Source organism: Chelon labrosus (assembly GCF_963514085.1).
Source record: "Chelon labrosus genome assembly, chromosome: 17".
NCBI lineage: Eukaryota > Metazoa > Chordata > Actinopteri > Mugiliformes > Mugilidae > Chelon > Chelon labrosus.
In genome coordinates this window covers 20,878,008-20,897,512 of record NC_140350.1, presented here as the reverse complement: position 1 = coordinate 20,897,512, position 19,505 = coordinate 20,878,008, and the positions used below count along the sequence as shown (strand labels likewise).

The following is a 19,505-nucleotide window of genomic DNA, read 5'->3' as shown; positions in this document are numbered from 1 at the left end:
CCACAGTCTAGAGGAGTCCGTGTCTCTATGTGATGATGTCTGGAGCAGGGATGTTTTTGAACTTGCACAATGTTAGACAGGTGGTCATAATGTTACGGCTGATGAGTGCATACAGTATAACCTTGCAACTTTTAGACCAATCTTTAGGCACAAATTACATTTTGAATTTTGACATCTATAGAGTGTATATCTTCCTCAACTGGGACAGTCTCCTGAACGTGTTTGTCCTGAAATAATCAGGATCAGCGGACACATGTGACCCAGAGGGAAAGAAATTTAAATAATTTCTCTTGCAGAAAATCCCGTTGATTAAAAAAAAAAAAAAAGCTTCGCTGTGATGTGTGGAGCAGATTAAAAGCTGCACCTGCGGGATAAACCGAACCGACTTGAGGAAAATGAAACGCATCAGCCATCAGAGACTTGGTCTAATCTTTATATACATAGTTAGTCACCAGTTACAATACACATATTTATATACTACAGGAACACGGATAATACAGGTACTCAACGTGTGTTTTACAGTTTCTTTTTTTTTTTTTTTAAATCTTTTTTTTTCTTTACCTAACCTGCATGTTGAAGAAGAGCCAATCATGGGGTTTGTCTTCGCGCCTGGAGGACGAGAAGGAGAGACCTCTGTGATCTCATCGGTCCAGGAAGTCCTACCCCCTTCCCCTCGTTTCACACACACACACACACACACATGTCCAAACTGCTGAGGAATGCCGATACAACTGAAATGTCCTGCCTCCTTCACCTCACCTCCAGCTTCACGTTCATTTTTTTTCCCAGTAAACCATCTAGAGACGTATTTGTTATTCTCTAAAGGGAAGAGTGAACGGGAAACTGACTTTACCGCATTTATGCTCTTTCAGATATGGCTGACAGGACGACGTTTTTTGTTGCATCCCGCAGCAGAAGACAAACCCGCAGAGAGCCTTTTAATGCAACGTCATTATTGCTTACAGAGAAAAAAAGAAAAAGCTTTTTTTTTTTGTGTGTGTGTACATAGACACAGTGCAGGTTCATGGAGGACCCTATAGTTGGACAGTGATCGTGATCATGAGCAGTGAGCAGAGACGAACCTCTGCTTGCTTTCGTCATGAGGGAAGTGGGAAACATCCAACTCTGAGGAACTTTATTTCATTTTTTATTTATTTTTTTTGTGCAAGCAGAGCGTGAGCGGAGAGAGGAGTGATGGTAAACGCTGTTATTGCTCATACAGTGACAACTTTTCAGTCTGATGGGAAACACCGGAGGAAACTAATTCACAGGGTTTTCATTTCTTTCGGTGAACGCGACCCAACGGATCCTTGTCACTGAGCACTGTGAATCGTTTTAGTCTCTCCCCGCAGAGAGTGCAGCAGCGCCGAGCTTCATGTCAATGCTGAAGACTTGCTGTGAAACCACATCACGAAAAAAATAAAAAATAAAATCTGAAGAGAACCAAAAAAACTACTACTACTACTACTGCTGCACAGCTGCGCCGAGGAGGAGCCATGAGCGCGGCATGCCCCAGTGTTTCGGTGTGTTACGGCAGAAACTGAACTGCCACCAGGTCCCAAACACTCAGCAACAACAACGGGAACAAGACCTTGATATAATGACAAAGCATTTAACCTCGGTTCGGGTCGTTGTTCTGACAAGGCCTCGTTGTGATCAGTCATAATTTTGCGGGAAATTCGGATTCGGAATTTCTATCGGTTGCCACTTCAAAGGTAAAACCATGTCATTATAACAACATCCTGGCAGTTCTGCTTCCATGGAGTTTGCAACCGTGATCTAAAACCTCACGGCGCCCTTTCACGTATTTGGCCCCTCCGAATTTTCTACATTTCTGCATAAAAGTCACTCGAAGCCTCAGCAGATTTACACACAAGTCCTTAAAGTAGACAAAGAGAACCATTCATTCATTCATCTTCTGTAACCGCTTGTCCCGCGAAGGGTTGCGGGTCGGCATAGGGCGAGATCTCAGGGCTAACACAGAGAGACAGACAATCATTCACACTCACACCTACGGCCAATTAAGAATCAACCTAACAAGCATGTCTTGTCTTTGGACGATGGGAGGAAGCCAGAGTCACACCACACACTTTTGCAACTCACAGACATGTAATATTGGCTCATTTTCCTGAATGAACTAATACACAATTTGATAAGGTCCTCTTTGTCTACTTTCAGATAAAAATGTAGAAAGTTCTGAGGGTTGCAAACACTTTTACGTGAGGCCGAAACTCTGCAGCAGCTCCATGTGTTCCTCATCCTCTAATCGGCGCGATGCTAATCAGCTAACACCTGCAGAGCTGGAATGAAAACCTATCAACTACTGGTACAATTTCATTGGCAAGGTGTTTTATTTATTTAAGGCTGATAAAAAATAAATAAAATTTAAGCTACTGCAGATTGGCAATACAGATGTTTAGGCCTGATAATCTTTAGATTCATGTCAGGGTGGGGGAAGCGGGGTGAAACAGCAGCTAGGCCACAATAGGACACTGCGACAGTCCACCGTCTGACTGTTTAAAGTCAGTATCTGACCTCGGGCCTCGTGGCGCATGGATTAAAACCACTGATTTACAAGACAGAATAATCATATGTACACTCCTTCAGCACTCGCTCAACTCACAATTAGTACTCATAATATACATACACATCAGTGCCTAAGTGAATATTTTAAACAACGTCCTTTGTTGCCCGTCTTCTCCAGGGCTTCTGGAGACCAAACACAGTGGCGATACTTCCTCAATCCAGTGGCTTTAGATTGTTGAGTGTCTCGACAGTACATTCCTCATAGCTAGACGGCCCCGAGAAAGGACAGAAAACTAAAACGACACCTCGCGTCGACCCACTTCACCGAGTCTCTGAGAACATCCTCGGACATGAGGTACATTCTGCTCCATCGAAGCTTCTTCGTTAGCCAGTCCACAGAACGGTTACAGGCGACTAACCAGCGAGAGTGGAAGGGGAGGTGACGCTGGGTATTTCATGAGCCAGTGGCTTGGGCCAGGAAAGCGGAGGCACGGTTAACAAGAACCTGGTTATTGATAAGATTTGGGAATTCACTGCATCAAGCCAAAAAAAAAGGGTGCGGGGTTTATAATCAAAATGAGCGTTTGGACAAAAGTGTAAGAAATGGATTAAACAGTGTGTTACGTCTAATACCACAAGTTTTAGTTGTTTGGTTTCAGGTGCAGACGGCGTCAACAAAATGCTCCAAGTTCAAGCATAGTGTAACCTTGTGATTTGTTTTCTCATTTATTATTATTTTGTTTGTTAGTTATCATTAACTCTTTCACAGAATGGGAAGGGTGCAAGTACCTAGCCGAAGTTTTCAGAAGGTTTATCTTTCACGGTGGCTTAAGCTGTAACGCTAAGCAGTGGCAGCATGTTGGCCCGATGCCCTTTATTTGGCCAGCTAGCTAGCTAGCATGTTGGCTCAATGTCCTTTAATTGGCCAGCTAGCTAGCAAGCTAGCATGTTGGCCCGATGTCCTTTAACTGGCCAGCTAGCTAGCTAGCATGTTGGTCCGATAGCTAGCTAGGCCAAATAAAGGGCATCAGGCTAAATCTTGATTTTAAGCTAGCTAGCTTTAAAATTATGCTGGAAATGTTCATTTGTTTGTAGCGTGGTTAATGTTGCATTTAGCGTGGGACTGGGAATTAAGTCACAATTCTTTCAACTGTTAATTCCTAGAAAACAACAACAACAAAAAAAAAACCCTGAAACAAACCAAAATTATTTTCCAATTTTACATTTTACCCTCGTATTGTATCATATGTAATGTTTGGTTTAATTAGCCCTTAGTAAAAAAAACAAAAACAAAAAAATAAACAACAACATTCCTATACAAAACTGTATTAGCAAAAAATTAGCATTCTCGTTAGCTGGTGAGGATACTAACTTTTTAGCCTCTGTCTTTTAGCGACTATTTACCGTACAGAAATAAATATTTACGTAAATGTTTAACCTTTTATGGTTTCAAAAGCAAATGGACCCAGAGTTTTCAACAGACACGTGAAGCTAACACTAATTAGCACACTAACTAGCTCCCAAATAATATTAGCGGTGTCACCATTTGAGCCAAAATCAATGTTTTCTTGCTGGAAACCTTTCATAACTTTTCATGGACGACGGTTAAACATATAGTAGAGATAACGAGTTTAAACGTTTCAATGGGAACGGGTATTTTTAGAACCGCGAAAGTGACGACAATCAGCGTTAATGTGTCTTTGTGATGAATTCATGGTGGTTTTATAATGAGTTTACAGGTTCATCAAGTATGGTTACACACAGCAAGTTACACATTTAACGTTTAATGCAAAGTGACACAAGTCTCTCCACAGATGAGTCTCAGCAAGTTAACTGGGTATGTGCCTTAGTAGAAAGGGCTTAACATGATTCTAATACGAACTTTCTATTACAGTGTCATCATATGAACGAGCGGGAGGATTATTATTTGATGATTACATAGTTGTTAATTATGAATATGAATTAGCATTAAAGAGGAACTTTATAGGAAAGGGGTAACTTATGGCTTCTATGTCTTAGCCATGCAAGTTTTGGCAAATACCACAGGAGGGCGCCACTCATAACACAACGTCATTTGAAGGCAGCAATAAACTGACGGCCGGCACTGAGCTTACGACGTTTTACGTTTAATGAAAGTGACAGTAAATTTACTTTGTGATTTTAAACGGTAAGATTTTGCTTATGAGACTGTGCAGCTTTTTGTAAATCATGTGTAACCGGAATATGTTTTACTAATTATGTTATTAATAACATAATTGTGAAGCCTGTCGTGTTCATTGATTTGTTTATCCTTGGGATTTGTTTAAATTTGATATTAGTAGGTGCAAAATTTGTTTGAAAATCCACATTTTACATTTAGAAAAAGGTAAGATAATCCTTTAAGATGATCCTTTAAGATAATCCTTTAAGATAATCCTTTAATTTATCCAGAATTTGTAACAAACTGATGAGCTGGAAAATCATCATGATAGACGTTGATGCATTGCTGCAACATATAGTTTATCGGCTGCAGGTTTGTAGCTTCATATCAGATCGATGATTTTTAACTCTGAGCGAGAGTAGGTGCATTTTTCCAAAATGTTTAACTTCTCCTTTAAACCGACCCTGAGTCATGATATAAATATGACCCGACTGAAAGCACAAGCCGGACTCGTCCTTAATGTCAATAGCAACACATCAATCTTACTGATGGAAGTAGGAAGGCACATGTTCTGCTGCTTTCAACTGTCCTGGCCGAACATTAAAATCATTGGGTTTTGTGTAATACGCTTGCAATACTTGGAATAATTATGTGCCAACAATAGCTATAACAAAAATATATTTTTAAATACCTCTGCCCCACAAAAAAAAAAAAAAAAAAAAAAACTCACATTATCCCAGGAGTATATCCCCATCTGGAATGCTGGACTACATTAAGACTTTATTCAGGTAAGTGACGGCTAATCTTTTATAATCCGGTGCTAAATGCAATTATCTGTAGACAAAATTGTGGCTGGATAATGGCTGGGTCGTTGACGGGATGGGAGGGGGCAGAACAGCATGTGCCTTTGGTCTCAAAAAGCGGGAGCAACAATTGTTTCCCGGCCTCCTCTGCCGATGTTATTCATCTACACCAAAGGACTGCTGAGGGGGACAAAGAGGCCAGGCCATTAGAGTTTAATTTAATGCTTGGTCGCTTGAGGTTCTTGACAGCTGTCATCTCAGCCTGCGTTTATACCTGACATTAAGAGAAATTAGGAATTTTCTCTTTTTCTCTTTGTGTGTTGATTGGGGCATTTAAGTATTTTGTGGTATTATTCTAGTGTCACTTTAAGAAAGTAATATCTTAAACACATCTATGCTGTGGTGTTTATATTTAGTTCATTTAGTTATATTTAGAAGGCCAAGAATCCATATTGATTTTAGTACAACTCTGGAAAATTAGCTAGCTCTGGTCTCATCCAACATCCACTTCCAATGCTGCCAATTCCTGCAGTGGAACAAGAATATACTGGCGTAATGCTCAAGCGTCCACATACTTTCAGCCAAGTCTGCACGCTGAAGAAGAGATCGGACTTCTGTCTGAAGAGTGTAAAGTGACCAAGCACATAAAATTAAACTTAAACATGTGTTCGGAGTGAGAAGAGGTGAATTTTTCATCTTTTAGCTCAGCTTCTGTTTGCACTGCCCGACGTAGACTCTGTTCTTCTGCTAAGATTCGTTTCACATTCGGCCTGAACGCATTTTAAAAACCTGCATTTCCACTTCTGTGTTCATACTGACTGATCAGGTGGTCGCAATGGAGAGGATGGGGTTTTGCACGTTACCTACAGCATTAAGGAGCAGAGCTTGTGTTTAGTGGGCCAGCTTACATTTGGAAATATTTCGGCTTAGGACAGAGAGCACCACTCCCCTGACAGAGATTCAATAATCACACAACGACTGCAGGAGCCACAACTACCAACTATCAAAGAAAGACGTGTTGTTGAAGGCAAAGGTGGATGGGTGGGCTTGAAGGGCAGGGAGCAAGAAATGAAGGAGATGGTTTGGTTTGGGTCATCTCTTCAGATGGTGGCATCGTGGGGCAGTTGGGGCACTGCCACTCCAGGCCTCTGGCTGGAGTAGCGCTGCATGTAGGGAGGCAAGTGACCAGACGGCAACAGGCCTAGCAGCTCCCTGGATCTGCTTGGCCACCTCCGGCCCCACCGGCGACTACCATAACCAGGCCTGTGGCTTTGCCTCACTGCCTGGCCTAACAGCATGGCTGTCTGGGGCCACAGTGGGTCCGTGAAGCTAGACATGCTGGCCTCTTGAAAAGGGATACATGACCTGCGCCTCAGTGGGCGCTCTTCTCGGTAGTTGTGGGAGGTCGTGAAGAGGTCGGGGCTAAAGTTGAAGAAGGGCAGCCTGGAGCCCCGGGTCAGAGAGATGCGGCCCTCCAGCGACGGCCCCAGAAGGCTGAGGCTAGTTCTGTCCGTGAACGAGTCCGTTCGGTCTTCGTAGCCGAGGTCAGCAGGAGCCGAGCACTGCTGAAGGGGCCAGCCACCGCGGCCCTTCCCCCCGTTGTCCGCAGTGCTACCTCCCTCTCTGCCATCACGCTCTACCCTGGCTGCTTCATCTTCCTCCTCCTCCTCTTCCGGTTCCTCCTCCTCCACCTCAGCTACCTCCTCCTCCTCTACCTCTCCCTCCACCACACCCTCCTCCTCGTCCTCGGTGCTATTGGGTGGCGGAGAGCGTGGGTCCCGCAAAAACACCACTATGACGGTGATATTATCGCTAGAGCCTGCGTCTCGAGCTGAGGCCACCAGCTTGTGAGCTACCATGGTGGTGTCTCCAGTGTTCTCCTGGAGATGGTCGCTGACCACCCGCACCGCCTCGTCTGGACTCACTGTGTCCCAGAAGCCATCACAGGCCAGAATCAGGTAGTCTTCTGTGCCGTCCAGTGGGAAGATATCATGGTCTGCATCGCCACAGATGTAGGGCTTGTGCTCGGAGTCACCTGTCGACACAACGGGTAGCAGGTTAGTCGGTAAAGATCTGCTCATGGAGAGTTCATTCACAGTCAGCGGCAAATCTGTCCTTCACTTTGTTGGAGGACTTTGTGAACTTGAAGGCAAAAGGTAGATCTGTTTAGTCTGGAAACCACAAGAGCTTCCTCATATTTTTTTTGCATGACTCCAATAGGATGGATTGTGCTCCAGCGAAAATCTGCTAGGCCAATCAAATCACTTGGGTGGGGCTTTATACAGTAACAGCAACGTAGTCATTTGAATTGGTTTACAACAAACTGGCTCCGACTGGTTTGAGGACTATCTAATTGCAAGATATTTATTTTTTTCTCTGGATGTTGAAACACTCCCTGCAATAAAACCCAGACTCATGTTCTAGTAAGAATTGAGTCTAGCTACGCAAGGCTAGGCTCAACTATATTTTATTTTATAAAGTAGTTACTGCCAGATTACAAGGAGCACTATAAAAATCAGGGAAGACAGTCATGTCTCCGCAGCAGCATACCAATCACTAAATAGATCAGAAAATAGAGGACATTCAGGGAGTCTCATCTCCTCAGGCAGGTTCCTCTGGAGCCTTGGAGCCCCGACAGCAAAAGCACTGCATCGAGTCTGGCAACAAGGACAGCCAATGAGGCCTGAGGCTCTCGTGCATTAAGAGACCAAATATCACAGTCTACTAATGTGTGTGCATGTGGTTTACAGAGTGAGCTAACAGCCGTACCTATCGCTCTGGATACAGACAGGCTGCCGTTGACCCTCCATGTGCCGAACCAGATCACACATCCTCCCAGAGCCTCGATCCTCCGCTTCTCATCCTGCAGACACACAGCGACGGTTATAATCTCATTGTGCAGGACAGACTCAGTACAGTCATTCACCTGCCTGTGTGTTACGCACTTAGAAATATTGGCCGGAAATATGCCAGGAGAAAACAATGAAGAATGCTGAGCCATGTTAATATTTATTGGCAGCAGTAAGGCGGCTGTGTCTCCTTATATAAAACTGAATGTACACAAGAAGACGCAAGAAGAAGAATGAAATGACTGTGGACAACTTATTTAAATTTCCACCCTGGACATAGCCCAGAAAAACTGCCCACAAAATCTTAGAGCATGAATTTCAGAATGAAGTCGCTGCTGGGCCAATCAAATCGTTTGGGCGTGCTTTATACGTTGATGGACAGAATAGTAACATCGGAGAGAAGCGAGATGTTGTAAAACTATATTTTTATATACAAAATTGATGGCGAAACTTAATTTAAAGAAGCACAAGTCATATAATTCATTGCTCTGACTGGTTGTTGGACGTTCTAGTTGTGTGCAGAGGTGTTTAATACTCTGTAATAGTAAAAAAACAGCCTGGTAAATTCGATGATGACCCAAACTACACAGGACAGCAAAATGAAATGGACAAATTTTTGTAAGTTTGCTTCTTGGATTTTGGTTTGCATTAATATTTTTGAGTAAATAAGTAAAAAAAGCTACCTGCTAGTTAGCTTAGCTTAGCACAAAAACTAGAAACAGAGCTAGCCAAGCCTAGCACCCTCCAGAGATCCTCTAAATCTCACTAATTAACATGTTGCATCTCCTTTGCTTCATTATTTCACAAAAGTAAAACTGCAATTTGTCATTTCACCAGATGTTATAAGCCAGAACGATTTTCCTCTCCTACCAGTTTAAAGGGGCTTCACAATTATTGTTCATTTGTTTTACAAACTTCATTCAGATCTGTGCGTCTTTACCTCTCTGTCCGGTTTATGCGGTTTCATCAGCTCCACCACCTGCCCTCTCCTGACCAGAATCACCTGGGAGTCTCCCAGCCAGGCCACGTACAACGTCCGGCCCCGCAGGAACGTCACCACGCCGGTCGTTCCGCAACGCAGGTGCTGCCAAACGCAGACATAATTATACAGCGTTATTACCGCGTTAGTTGCTCCATCAGAATGTTTTGTTGAGTGTAAATAACAGTGAAGAGTTTGTGTTCATACCTCTCGTGAGGCCTTCTTCACGAAGCGTTCGTCCGTGACTTTGAAGGCTTTGCAGAGCGCCTCAATGGGGTCCTGGCTGAAGGATTCCTGCCGAACTAAGTTGACGTGGAGGTGGTTGGCGGCGTAGATGGCCGCGTCCACACCGCCGTGACCGTCAAACACAGCAAAGAAAGCCTGTTCTTCCTGATCCTGAGGAAGAGAAAAGACGAAAGACACTCAAAAACAAATAATTCACATGATGAAGAGTCATATTTGTTTTTAGTAGACAGAGGCAGAGACAGGAAGCAGACGGGACCTGAATGTTGAAGAGCGTGTTGAAGTCAGGGATGATGACGTGCTTGTCCTCCATCTTGCGCCTCATGTTCTTGATGGCGTGGATGGACGTTTCGTAGTACGGCTGCGGACGGCGGCGGAAGGGCAGCTCCTTCAGCCAGAGGCAGCACATCTCAAACAGCCTATTGAACACCAGCCGGGCCAGCTTCACAGACTCTATCTCTAACACACAAACACACAAACACACACAAGAATCAGCCTATTTATAGCTACCATACATATGATAACTTTTGGTTTTTAAAAAATGTATCTTTTGGACATGAAATGGAGCCTTTGTAGGTTTTAACCGTCCCTGCAAGTTTTCTGAAGGATGGAAACTCTGAATAACTCTCCATAGCCTCTTTAATCGAGGAGTCTATGGTGACGTGTTCTGTCCAACCAGTTGATTAAAAGCCAAAAATGAATTGAATGAATACGTTCTAATAATACAACATCTTGGTGCGTCTCACAGCAAGAAGGTTCTGGGTTTGAATCCATGGGCCGACTGGGGCCTTTCTTTCATTTACATGTTCTCCCTGTGTCTGCGTGGGTTCTCTCCAGGTTCTCCAGCTTCCTCCCACTGTCCAAAGACATGCTCGTTAGGTTCACTGGTGATTCTAAATTGGCCGTAGGTGTGAGTGTGAATAGTTGTCTGTCTCTCTGTGTTAGCCCTGTGATAGACTGGAGACCTGTCCAGGGTGGACCCCCGCCTCTCACCCTATGACAGCTGGGATAGGCTCCAACAGCTTGGTGGGGCAAAACAAAGTCAGGGGTGAATGTTTCCTACACCTACCTAGGACATGATTAAATTGGTCATTGCGATTTTTATAATACCAGCAGCACAGAACATTTACCCAGTTCAGACCTGGTGTTAACATCACAAGTAGAGTGTTTGTGTTTTCACACCAAATGTGTCTCCAGATGCATCCTGCGTGACCACTGGTGAGCCGATCACAGCCTAGCCGACCGCCGCGATCTTATTCTGTCTTGCTGCTGCTGCTTTCTGTTTCAGAACCACAAACAGCTCTGTTCGGTGTGTGTGTGTGTGTGTGTGAAAACGTGGAAGGTAATGAGCTGGGAAGTCTCTCTCTCGCTCACTTGAAAGCACACATTACTGTTTACTTATTTATTAACCCCCACACGGATGTTAGTTATTTTAGAAACCTGCAGTTCAGAGTATAACCTTGAAACCAGGAATTCAATCTTAAAAGTTCTTTAATTTTTCTGCAGTGTCATATTTTTTTTGAAAACTACTCATCCCCAGTGGAAATTACGCCCTGGTAGATTGCAATAGAAAACCCCAGAGGCCTGTTTTACTTTTTCAGAAATGCAAAAGATAAAAGAATTGGTCATAAGTTAGTGGTACAGAGGCAAGCCCATAAGTGGAAGCTCTCTTTAATAACCACGACAGACGCAATGTGGGTATGTGAGCTTGACCTACTAACGCTAGCTGCAGGTATAATAGTCTATCCTGCCTTTGCTTTGTCTTCTGGCTGTCACTCCACTCTCCAAATATGGTAGCAGTCAGATCCAGCCCCATGCTGTGTCCCATTTCCTCGCCTTTGCCCTCTTCCACCTTTTAGAAGTACATGCACATCAAGACATCGTCCCATTACTAAACTGCACTTTGCGGTCTGACTGTTCCACTCCGCCTCGCCCCCCGAATGGAGACGCTGCAGCGCCGCGTCTGCCATCAAGGGCTACTCATAACACCTTGCAAATAGCTGGAGGATAAAACTGAACAGCAGAGTGCAGTGAAGCAACGCCAAACAGGATGCGATCGGCTGTTACGCAACAACAACTTTGGGGGGGAAGCACACATGGCAACGTGCAGAACAGTTTGAGCTTCAGTGCGAGTCTATCAAAATCGAGACATGTGGCGCAACTCTTCTCCGGCACACCACGCTCCGTTTTCCGAGGATGGAGATGACTGAACAATGTTAGCGAGGCTGTTGTTATTGTGAGACGAGAACAACGGAGATGGCTCCCGACGAATTCAGCAGCTGCCTTGTAGCTTATGATGTCTGATTAAATTATAAATGATCGCTGTCTGCATTTGACCGGAATTTGGAGCTGAATATGTCCACAAGGAACAATGGGTCAGTTTAGCTCTCAATACTTAATGATGTTTAACCTTTCTATGGCGCTCAAAGACAATTTGTCTGTAGATATCAACTTTAAGAAGAGGCCACACATACATAAATCAAAAATAGATTTAAAGTCGTCTCCTAAAACACTTTAGATTTATTTAAACCCTGTTCTGCAGTATATGAATACACATGTGGTGCTCTATGAGGGACTAACTTACAGAATTACATTTTCTATTCCTTAACCCCACTACAAATACGTCCACTACTATGAAAACCGTCGGCCCACGGTGGATGCAGCGTATCCTGTCTCCATTCTGCCCCCTTGCGGTCAAATACCACTTAACGCAGCTTTTTTGCGGGGGAGAACTGGGACAAAGCCCTGGTGGTTACATGCCTGCGTTAGTGTGTGGGATAAAGACCTAATTTGTGTGAGAGAGCGGTCTCGTGGGCTCCCCCGGGGACTCACGTGGTAACGGGTCGGCTCCTTCCTCAACAGTCTTATTGAGGTGGTGGATGGAGAGGTCAGTTTGCAGGATGCTGTCCGCTGTGGCCCTGGCCAGGGCGGCAGCCAGGGAGCAGGGGCAGTTACTGTGAGGAGAGACGACACGGTTATGAATGGGACAGAAAAGAAACACCCATCTCATCTCTCTAATCCTCTGTGGAGGTCAGCGGCGTTTATCCTGTTTATTTGTCTGACAGAAGGATAATAAAAAATGAAGTGAATGGAATATTTGGTATTAATAGAACACACACTCACTTGCCAGAAAGAGGAGGTAATTCAACTCTAGGATCATTGTAGAGGATGTAGTTTGTGGTGCTGTTAAAAGTGTTTCTGTTATTTATAGCCCACTGATTAAAATGAGGTTGTCAAAATAACAGAAACGTGTGCCCCAGCCCAAATCAACAGGACTACAAACCACAGCCTCCAAAATGAAAACACAGTCGAATCAACAACTCTGTCAGTTGTTTAAAAAATGCTAAATACAAGAACTTTCGTGAAGATTTAGTGCAGGACTGTTTCATTACCTGTACCTAATAAACTGGCAAAGAGAGTATATATTAAAGGATGGTTATATGCAACAAGTTGCATCGTAACAAACAACATGCTAAATATTTAGGTAGATCGTTCTTGGCTAATTTTATTCATTCATAGCTGTGGAAAGATAAGATTTTAATTAAACCTTTGACTAAAAAGTCATAGGTTTTTATGCAACCTCATTAGAAATGTCACAATTAGGCACAAAACTAACATGAGTATGCTAACGTGATCTTAGCAGGCACAGTGTTTACCCATTTTTTTTTGTCTCATGTCTCATTTTAACAATCAATAGTAATTTATTTGACAAATTTAAATAAAAAAAGAAATGTGTGAATGTTTTAAGATATAACATTTTAAGACAATCAATAAGTCAAAACAATAAACCTGAAAGTGAGAACGTCCGAGAAGTGATTTAAAGTGCAATACCACTGATGGCCACTAGAGGTGGACCCCAAAACCATCCTGGCTTCAACAGACTACCATCCGAAAATAATAAAATTCTCTCATAAACCACTTTTCCCACGAGTTGTTATGTATTTAGCTAAATATTCATAAGATATTAGGCGAGTTTGAGGGTGACGCATCCTTCGCTCACTTCTGGCACTAATAAAACAAGTAACAACAAATGACAAAGTCAAGGCTGTCTTCTGAGGGATCCCTGAAGTTTGCAAGCTTCATGTTCGGTGGGACAAATCGATGCAACATTTGTGAGTTTAGTAGTTGAACTAATTCATTCTGGGCCGACGCACTGTAGCGTCACGCTGCTAGCGCGGCTAAAAATAAATACCGGCTGATTTGTTACACAACACCTTTTATTCAAAAAGTAAAGTTTGTTGGAATCCAGGCTGCACGATAATAAAAACCCCAAAATTAAAAACCTACAGAACTAGCTGGGGAACAAAGTACATCACATCTGTACAAGCTGTACATAAATAGAGATAAGTGCTTCTTATTGCTGCATTCACGCAGACATCATGTCAGCCGGAGAAACCTGGTGCCAGTATTTGCCTTGAAGAATGTTAAAATGATGTAACACAGCCCTGTTCAGTGCAGCGGCTCATCATAACATCTGTCCAGGTCTGCGCATGTCGGAAGAGGCCTGTCTCTTCTTAAGGTCAGCAGGAGTTGGGGAGGAGGAGGAGGAGGAGGAGGAGGAGGAAGAGGAGGATGGGGAAGAGGGGGGTCGTTTCAAGGACTCAAAAGCTTGCTGCACATGAGTCACTAAGATAACTAGGCCACCTCCAGATGCAGGTAACCATGGTAACCCTATGTCTGGATGCTCTCCATCACACTCAAATTAAGTTGAAAATAAACCTGAACTGATCTGACGTTAGCTTAATGCCTTATTTATCACGTCTGCCCTGATTGGATGAACTGCCGACAGTCATGCATCACACTGCTCTACATCTAAAGAGGCGAGGGACGTTGAGTTTTGAGACGACGGTGACACGGTTCATGAAGCAGTAAAGAAAAAACACACGTTTTCAATGTAAGCAGTAAACGATACCCACAAACTAAACTAGTTCTATGAATCTAGCATTTGAGCTATATGCTAATTCAACACTAAATATTAACGATAAGGCTGTACTTTGATATAATCACACTATTAGCTTAACGCTAATACCACTGCGTTAGCATCGTGCAAGCATACAAGCAGAGTAGCATGCTAGCAGGATAATGTTTGCTAATTAGCCTAAATAGCTCTAAGCAACAAAGTACATCCAATTTCAGAGTGTTAGCATGCTAACACAAAATAAAATGTGCAGAGGCATCCAGTGAAGGTTTCAGGCTAATTCCTCAAATATCTGGTGAGATATTTCCCCCAACACCACAAATGTCAATCCCCTACATGGTGCTACATTTCACGCTAATCCATTCAGTAGTTTTAGTCTGGACCACGGGGGTAGGTAGACTGCCTGATGTTGCCATCACCAGATCAATCCTGCAACAATTATCAGATTTGGCCTCTCTTTTATTTACCTTTGACCACACATAGAGTCTGTACCGGTTCGTATTAATTTAAAATGCAGCAGCAACCAGCTACTGGACACACTAGTCACTGCAGTTAATTTCCCTCTAATAAATGAGGCAGGCTTGGCTGAGTGCAACACAGGGACATATTCTACAATTAAATACTCTGCTTTCAGTGTGAGAGGACCTCTGTGGCTCGTATGTCAAATGACATGGGTTTAATCAATGAAAAAAACAGCTCAACACACAGCCTGCCTTAGGATCTGTAATGAATTCAGCTCTGCTCTAGCTTGTAGGTAGTTTAATTAGCAAATTTTCACATTTACCTGAGAGAATATATAAGTGTTTTTATTGACGAATATATCAGACTCATAACAAGGATCAATTATTTCCCTGCCCCACCAGATCATCATGTTTCCCCACAAGTAATAAAGCACACTTACAGCAGTATTAATTCCAATGATGCCGCTAGATGGTTTAGACTTCTGACGCAGAAGCTACGAGGACAGCGCAGACGTAAATGACGTGCACCTCCCCAGAAACGTAAAGGCTCTTTTAAGGTACTGCGGGACATAGACGCCGTAACTTACGTACGTAGCCTGCACCAGTGTGAGCCATTTGTACTTGTGCGCTCATTCGGGTTAATTCTTGTTTCTACTTCCTGATTCACTTTCAACAATCGTGACAACAATTTGTTCTGTTCTCAAAAGACGAGTCATACAAATGTTTGTATCTCCAGACCTCCTCAGTTCACCTTTCCTCGATGTGTCCCATCTTTATTGATCCAATACAGTCAATTAGAAAATTGCGTAGATGAAGAAGTAGCCGGAAACACTAAAGCAGAAACACGCTACTACCAAGCAGACCAATCAAAGAAGTCTAAACTGTCTATTAATTCTCAAACGGAGGGGGTCAGGGTGGATGGGTGGGTTAGCAAAACATTTGATTTTAATATAGGAGATTACTGGGTTTTTTTTTTTTTTTTTTTTTGTGGTTTTTGAAGCGTCCAACGAGAAAACACTTGTACGATTTTGTGTTTCTAAAGTTCATGAAGAAACTGTGTATTTTGTTGTTTAATTTAAAGGCATGATTTAACAACCCAATTGTTCCTCTCTATAAATGGCCCTTACCTACGTGGCCTTGTTTACTACTATCTTTTCGTCACATACAAGATGTTAAGATTTCAGAAGAAAAAGGCTTTTTAAATCCAGAGTGTTGTGTATAACACTTCCTAAATGTCAACAATTCTTTTGTTGTGTTGCCTCTTTGCAAATTATCCACTCGGTGGGCTCTCTCAACTTCTTCTTTTTTTTTTCTTTTTTTTTAGTTGATTTTAATTTTAGTATCGTACACCCACTGCTGATCTGCTGCCAGAAAACGGGAAACTAAAATCCTCAAAGCATTTAATTGATTGTAATTGTGTTGTTTTAAATGTGGTTTTCTTTGTTCTACATGTGTTTCAGGTTGTTGGTCAGTGGTCTGATGATAACTTCCTGATCTTTGGGAATGTTAATCGGTTTGTTCAATACATTTATTTTTCTTTACCTTGTGGTATGCTGAACATGAGGCACATGGTTCAAGGGCAGTGGGGTTTACCGTAACTATGCGTGGGAAAAAGGTAAGTTCATAAAATAAAACTAATCCTAGGTTTACTGTTAAAACAAAGAATATTCGCTTTTCTAGAGAACCATAGATATATTACATAAAACATATGTATTCCCATATGCTTGGTTTTACAGGAGCATATGAACATTATATAATAGGCTTTATGTTGACCCTTCAAACTAAAAGTCTCGGCTGAATCCGCATATGACTTTACCGCATTTAATAACTTCCTGCCACTCTTTTCCTCTGCTCCGTTTAAATGTTTAAGCGCTGGAAAGTTTAAATGTAAAGTTAAAACACGACAGGCAATATTCCTCTCTCCCCGGCAACCATAGAAACCACAAATAACTTCAGTGACGAACATCCTACGGAAATAGTTTAATGTATTTAAAAAAAAAAAAAAAACAGAAAGAAAAGAAATTAGTCATTGCCGTCCTGACGCTGAGCAAAATATATCCAGACAATCTGCGATGCATTTCCTCCGCATCACAAGATAAACCTTATATACAGCTCTAGAGCTAATTTTCAATGCAGGAAGTGCCGCGACCTTTATGAAGTGAGGTGGATCGTAAAGGTGTGAAGGTTTTGGTGGATGTGCAAGAACATGATTTTCTTCCAGGAGACTAAAGTTCCATCACATATAAGAATTATTCTTTAATTAGTTGTAGCCCGGTTGTATAACCTTAACGTAACCAAGTGCTTTAGAGGTTTAATTGTAGCCATAATTAATTTTCCCTGCATTAAAACCAGATCACAGATGGCGTGAGTAATTATCTCCTGGGGGGGGCTGCATTAGTAACACACTTGTCCAGACAAGTGAAGGACCTGTAATACTCAGGGGATAGACTTTAGCACTGGTAGTGCTAGTGTGAATCTTAATATGGGAATTTGCTGATGAACAACGAGCACACAATGCATGAGTGTTACTCCGTCAACACTAGGTGCTGCTGGCGTTTTTATAATGTGCTTTCTGACCAACAGAGAACTAGTTTGTTTCTCGTTTTTGCACAGAACCAATCTCCCAGAGTACCAGCTCCTCACACCAGGCTTTTTGGTCATTTTGTTTAGTATGCACCCACTACTGTCGCCAATTTTGTCATGATTCCCATTTGGGTACGACTGGAATTTGGTTCTCGTAACCAACCCTACATTTGGTCATAATGAACCAGTTCTCCGTTGGCTGAAAAGCCCTGATTCTGGCCAAATACCTTTTACGCTAAACACGGAAGATCTAAGCCGACTGAAAATGTCCACAGATGCTCAACTGGTTTGAGATCTTGGGAGTAAGAAGCCAGTTCCTCAAACCATGCATTTTTGCTTTATGGTATATTATCTTGCTGAAAGAGGCCACTGCTAACAGGGTTTCCACGATAGAGACGTAGCTATGGTCATGTCTTGAAGGTCAATTAAAGAGAACGCTATGATAGTCAAGAAATGAAGAGTCGTACACATGCTTTACTCAATATATTATAGTTAAACGGTCAAATGGAGACAGAGAAGGACGGTGGTGAGAGGAGGTGAGCGGATATGGATGACCGACTACCTGTCATCTCGTACAACATTTGCAAATCGGACATATATAAGTGTTTTTATTGACGAATATCATCAGACTCATAACAAGGATAAATTATTTCCCTGCCCCACCAGATCATCATGTTTCCCCACAAGTAATAAAGCACTCTTACAGCAGTATTAATTCCAATGATGCCGCTAGACGGTTTAGACTTCTGACGCAGAAGCTACGAGGACAGAGCAGACGTAAATGACGTGCACCTCCCCAGAAACGTAAAGGCTCTTTTAAGGTACTGCGGGACATAGACGCCGTAACTTACGTACGTAGCCTGCACCAGGGTGAGCCATTTGTACTTGTGTGCTCGTTCGGGTTAATTCTTGTTTCTACTTCCTGCTTCACTTTCAACAATGGTGACTGAGACTTTGTTCTGTACCTTTTACGCTAAACACGGAAGATCTAAGCCGACTGAAAATGTCCACAGATGCTCAACTGGTTTGAGATCTTGGGAGTAAGAAGCCAGTTCCTCAAACCATGCATTTTTGCTTTATGGTATATTATCTTGCTGAAAGAGGCCACTGCTAACAGGGTTTCCACGATAGAGACGTAGCTATGGTCATGTCTTGAAGGTCAATTAAAGAGAACGCTATGATAGTCAAGAAATGAAGAGTCGTACACATGCTTTACTCAATATATTATAGTTAAACGGTCAAATGGAGACAGAGAAGGACGGTGGTGAGAGGAGGTGAGCGGATATGGATGACCGACTACCTGTCATCTCGTACAACATTTGCAAATCGGACATCGATAACTTCCCCGACACGAGGACTGATCAATAATGACATTTACACTCGGGCCTTTGCATTTACATCTGGTGTTAATTAGCAGTTTGGACGTTTTCCTTTTGCCTCCATTATAACTGATCGGAGTTTGCAGAGCCGGCGACAAAAGACAAAGTTAGAGGACATTAAAGGTCACGGGCAGCAAAGCAGGGTGAGGGTCACATGACACAGACACGGCGGTTCATTTCAGAATAACTGGCATCTTTTACTGTGTGTGAACAGCTGGATGAAAATGAGAAGTAGCACTGGAAACTGTTACAGCCAATAAAATGCAATGCAAAGCTGAGGCTCCCCGGTAGACTCTCAGAAACACCTGCATGTTGTGTTGCTGCCTGTGAGCTTTGGGAAACGTATAATAAAACACCTGAGGATGTTTTTCACAGATCTCTTCCTCCCTCACAATGAGATCTGGGTTTTGCAACGAGTGCACTGTCATGCCAGACTCTTGTATAACTTCAGTTCATTTGTGAGTGTCAACTACTTGTTACACAGCTGCCGCCGTCGCCGCCACCATTTCCGTGCAAGCAGTGCCACATTTTCTGACTCATTTAAGTGTGTGTGTGTGTTGTTTCTTGGAAATCTGCTGTTCAGTAATTTTAGATGAAAATCTGCAGTTAGTTTTTCAGGATATT

The 19,505-nt window shown here is 42.8% G+C and overlaps 1 protein-coding gene across 1 annotated transcript in view; it reads right to left on the bottom strand.

Moving 5' to 3' along the window:
• Nucleotides 1-253: 253 nt before the first annotated feature.
• The window catches only part of ppm1e (protein phosphatase, Mg2+/Mn2+ dependent, 1E), a 48,076-nt gene continuing 28,824 nt past the window's right edge, over nt 254-19,505 (bottom strand). The window contains exons 4-9 of the mRNA XM_084564234.1: nt 12,373-12,494; nt 9,800-9,999; nt 9,505-9,693; nt 9,259-9,402; nt 8,239-8,332; nt 254-7,504 (exon numbers count right to left, since the gene is read on the bottom strand). Coding sequence (XP_084420360.1) covers nt 6,570-7,504; nt 8,239-8,332; nt 9,259-9,402; nt 9,505-9,693; nt 9,800-9,999; nt 12,373-12,494 — 1,684 coding nt within the window. The 3' untranslated portion in view covers nt 254-6,569. The remainder of the gene's footprint in view (nt 7,505-8,238; nt 8,333-9,258; nt 9,403-9,504; nt 9,694-9,799; nt 10,000-12,372; nt 12,495-19,505) is intronic.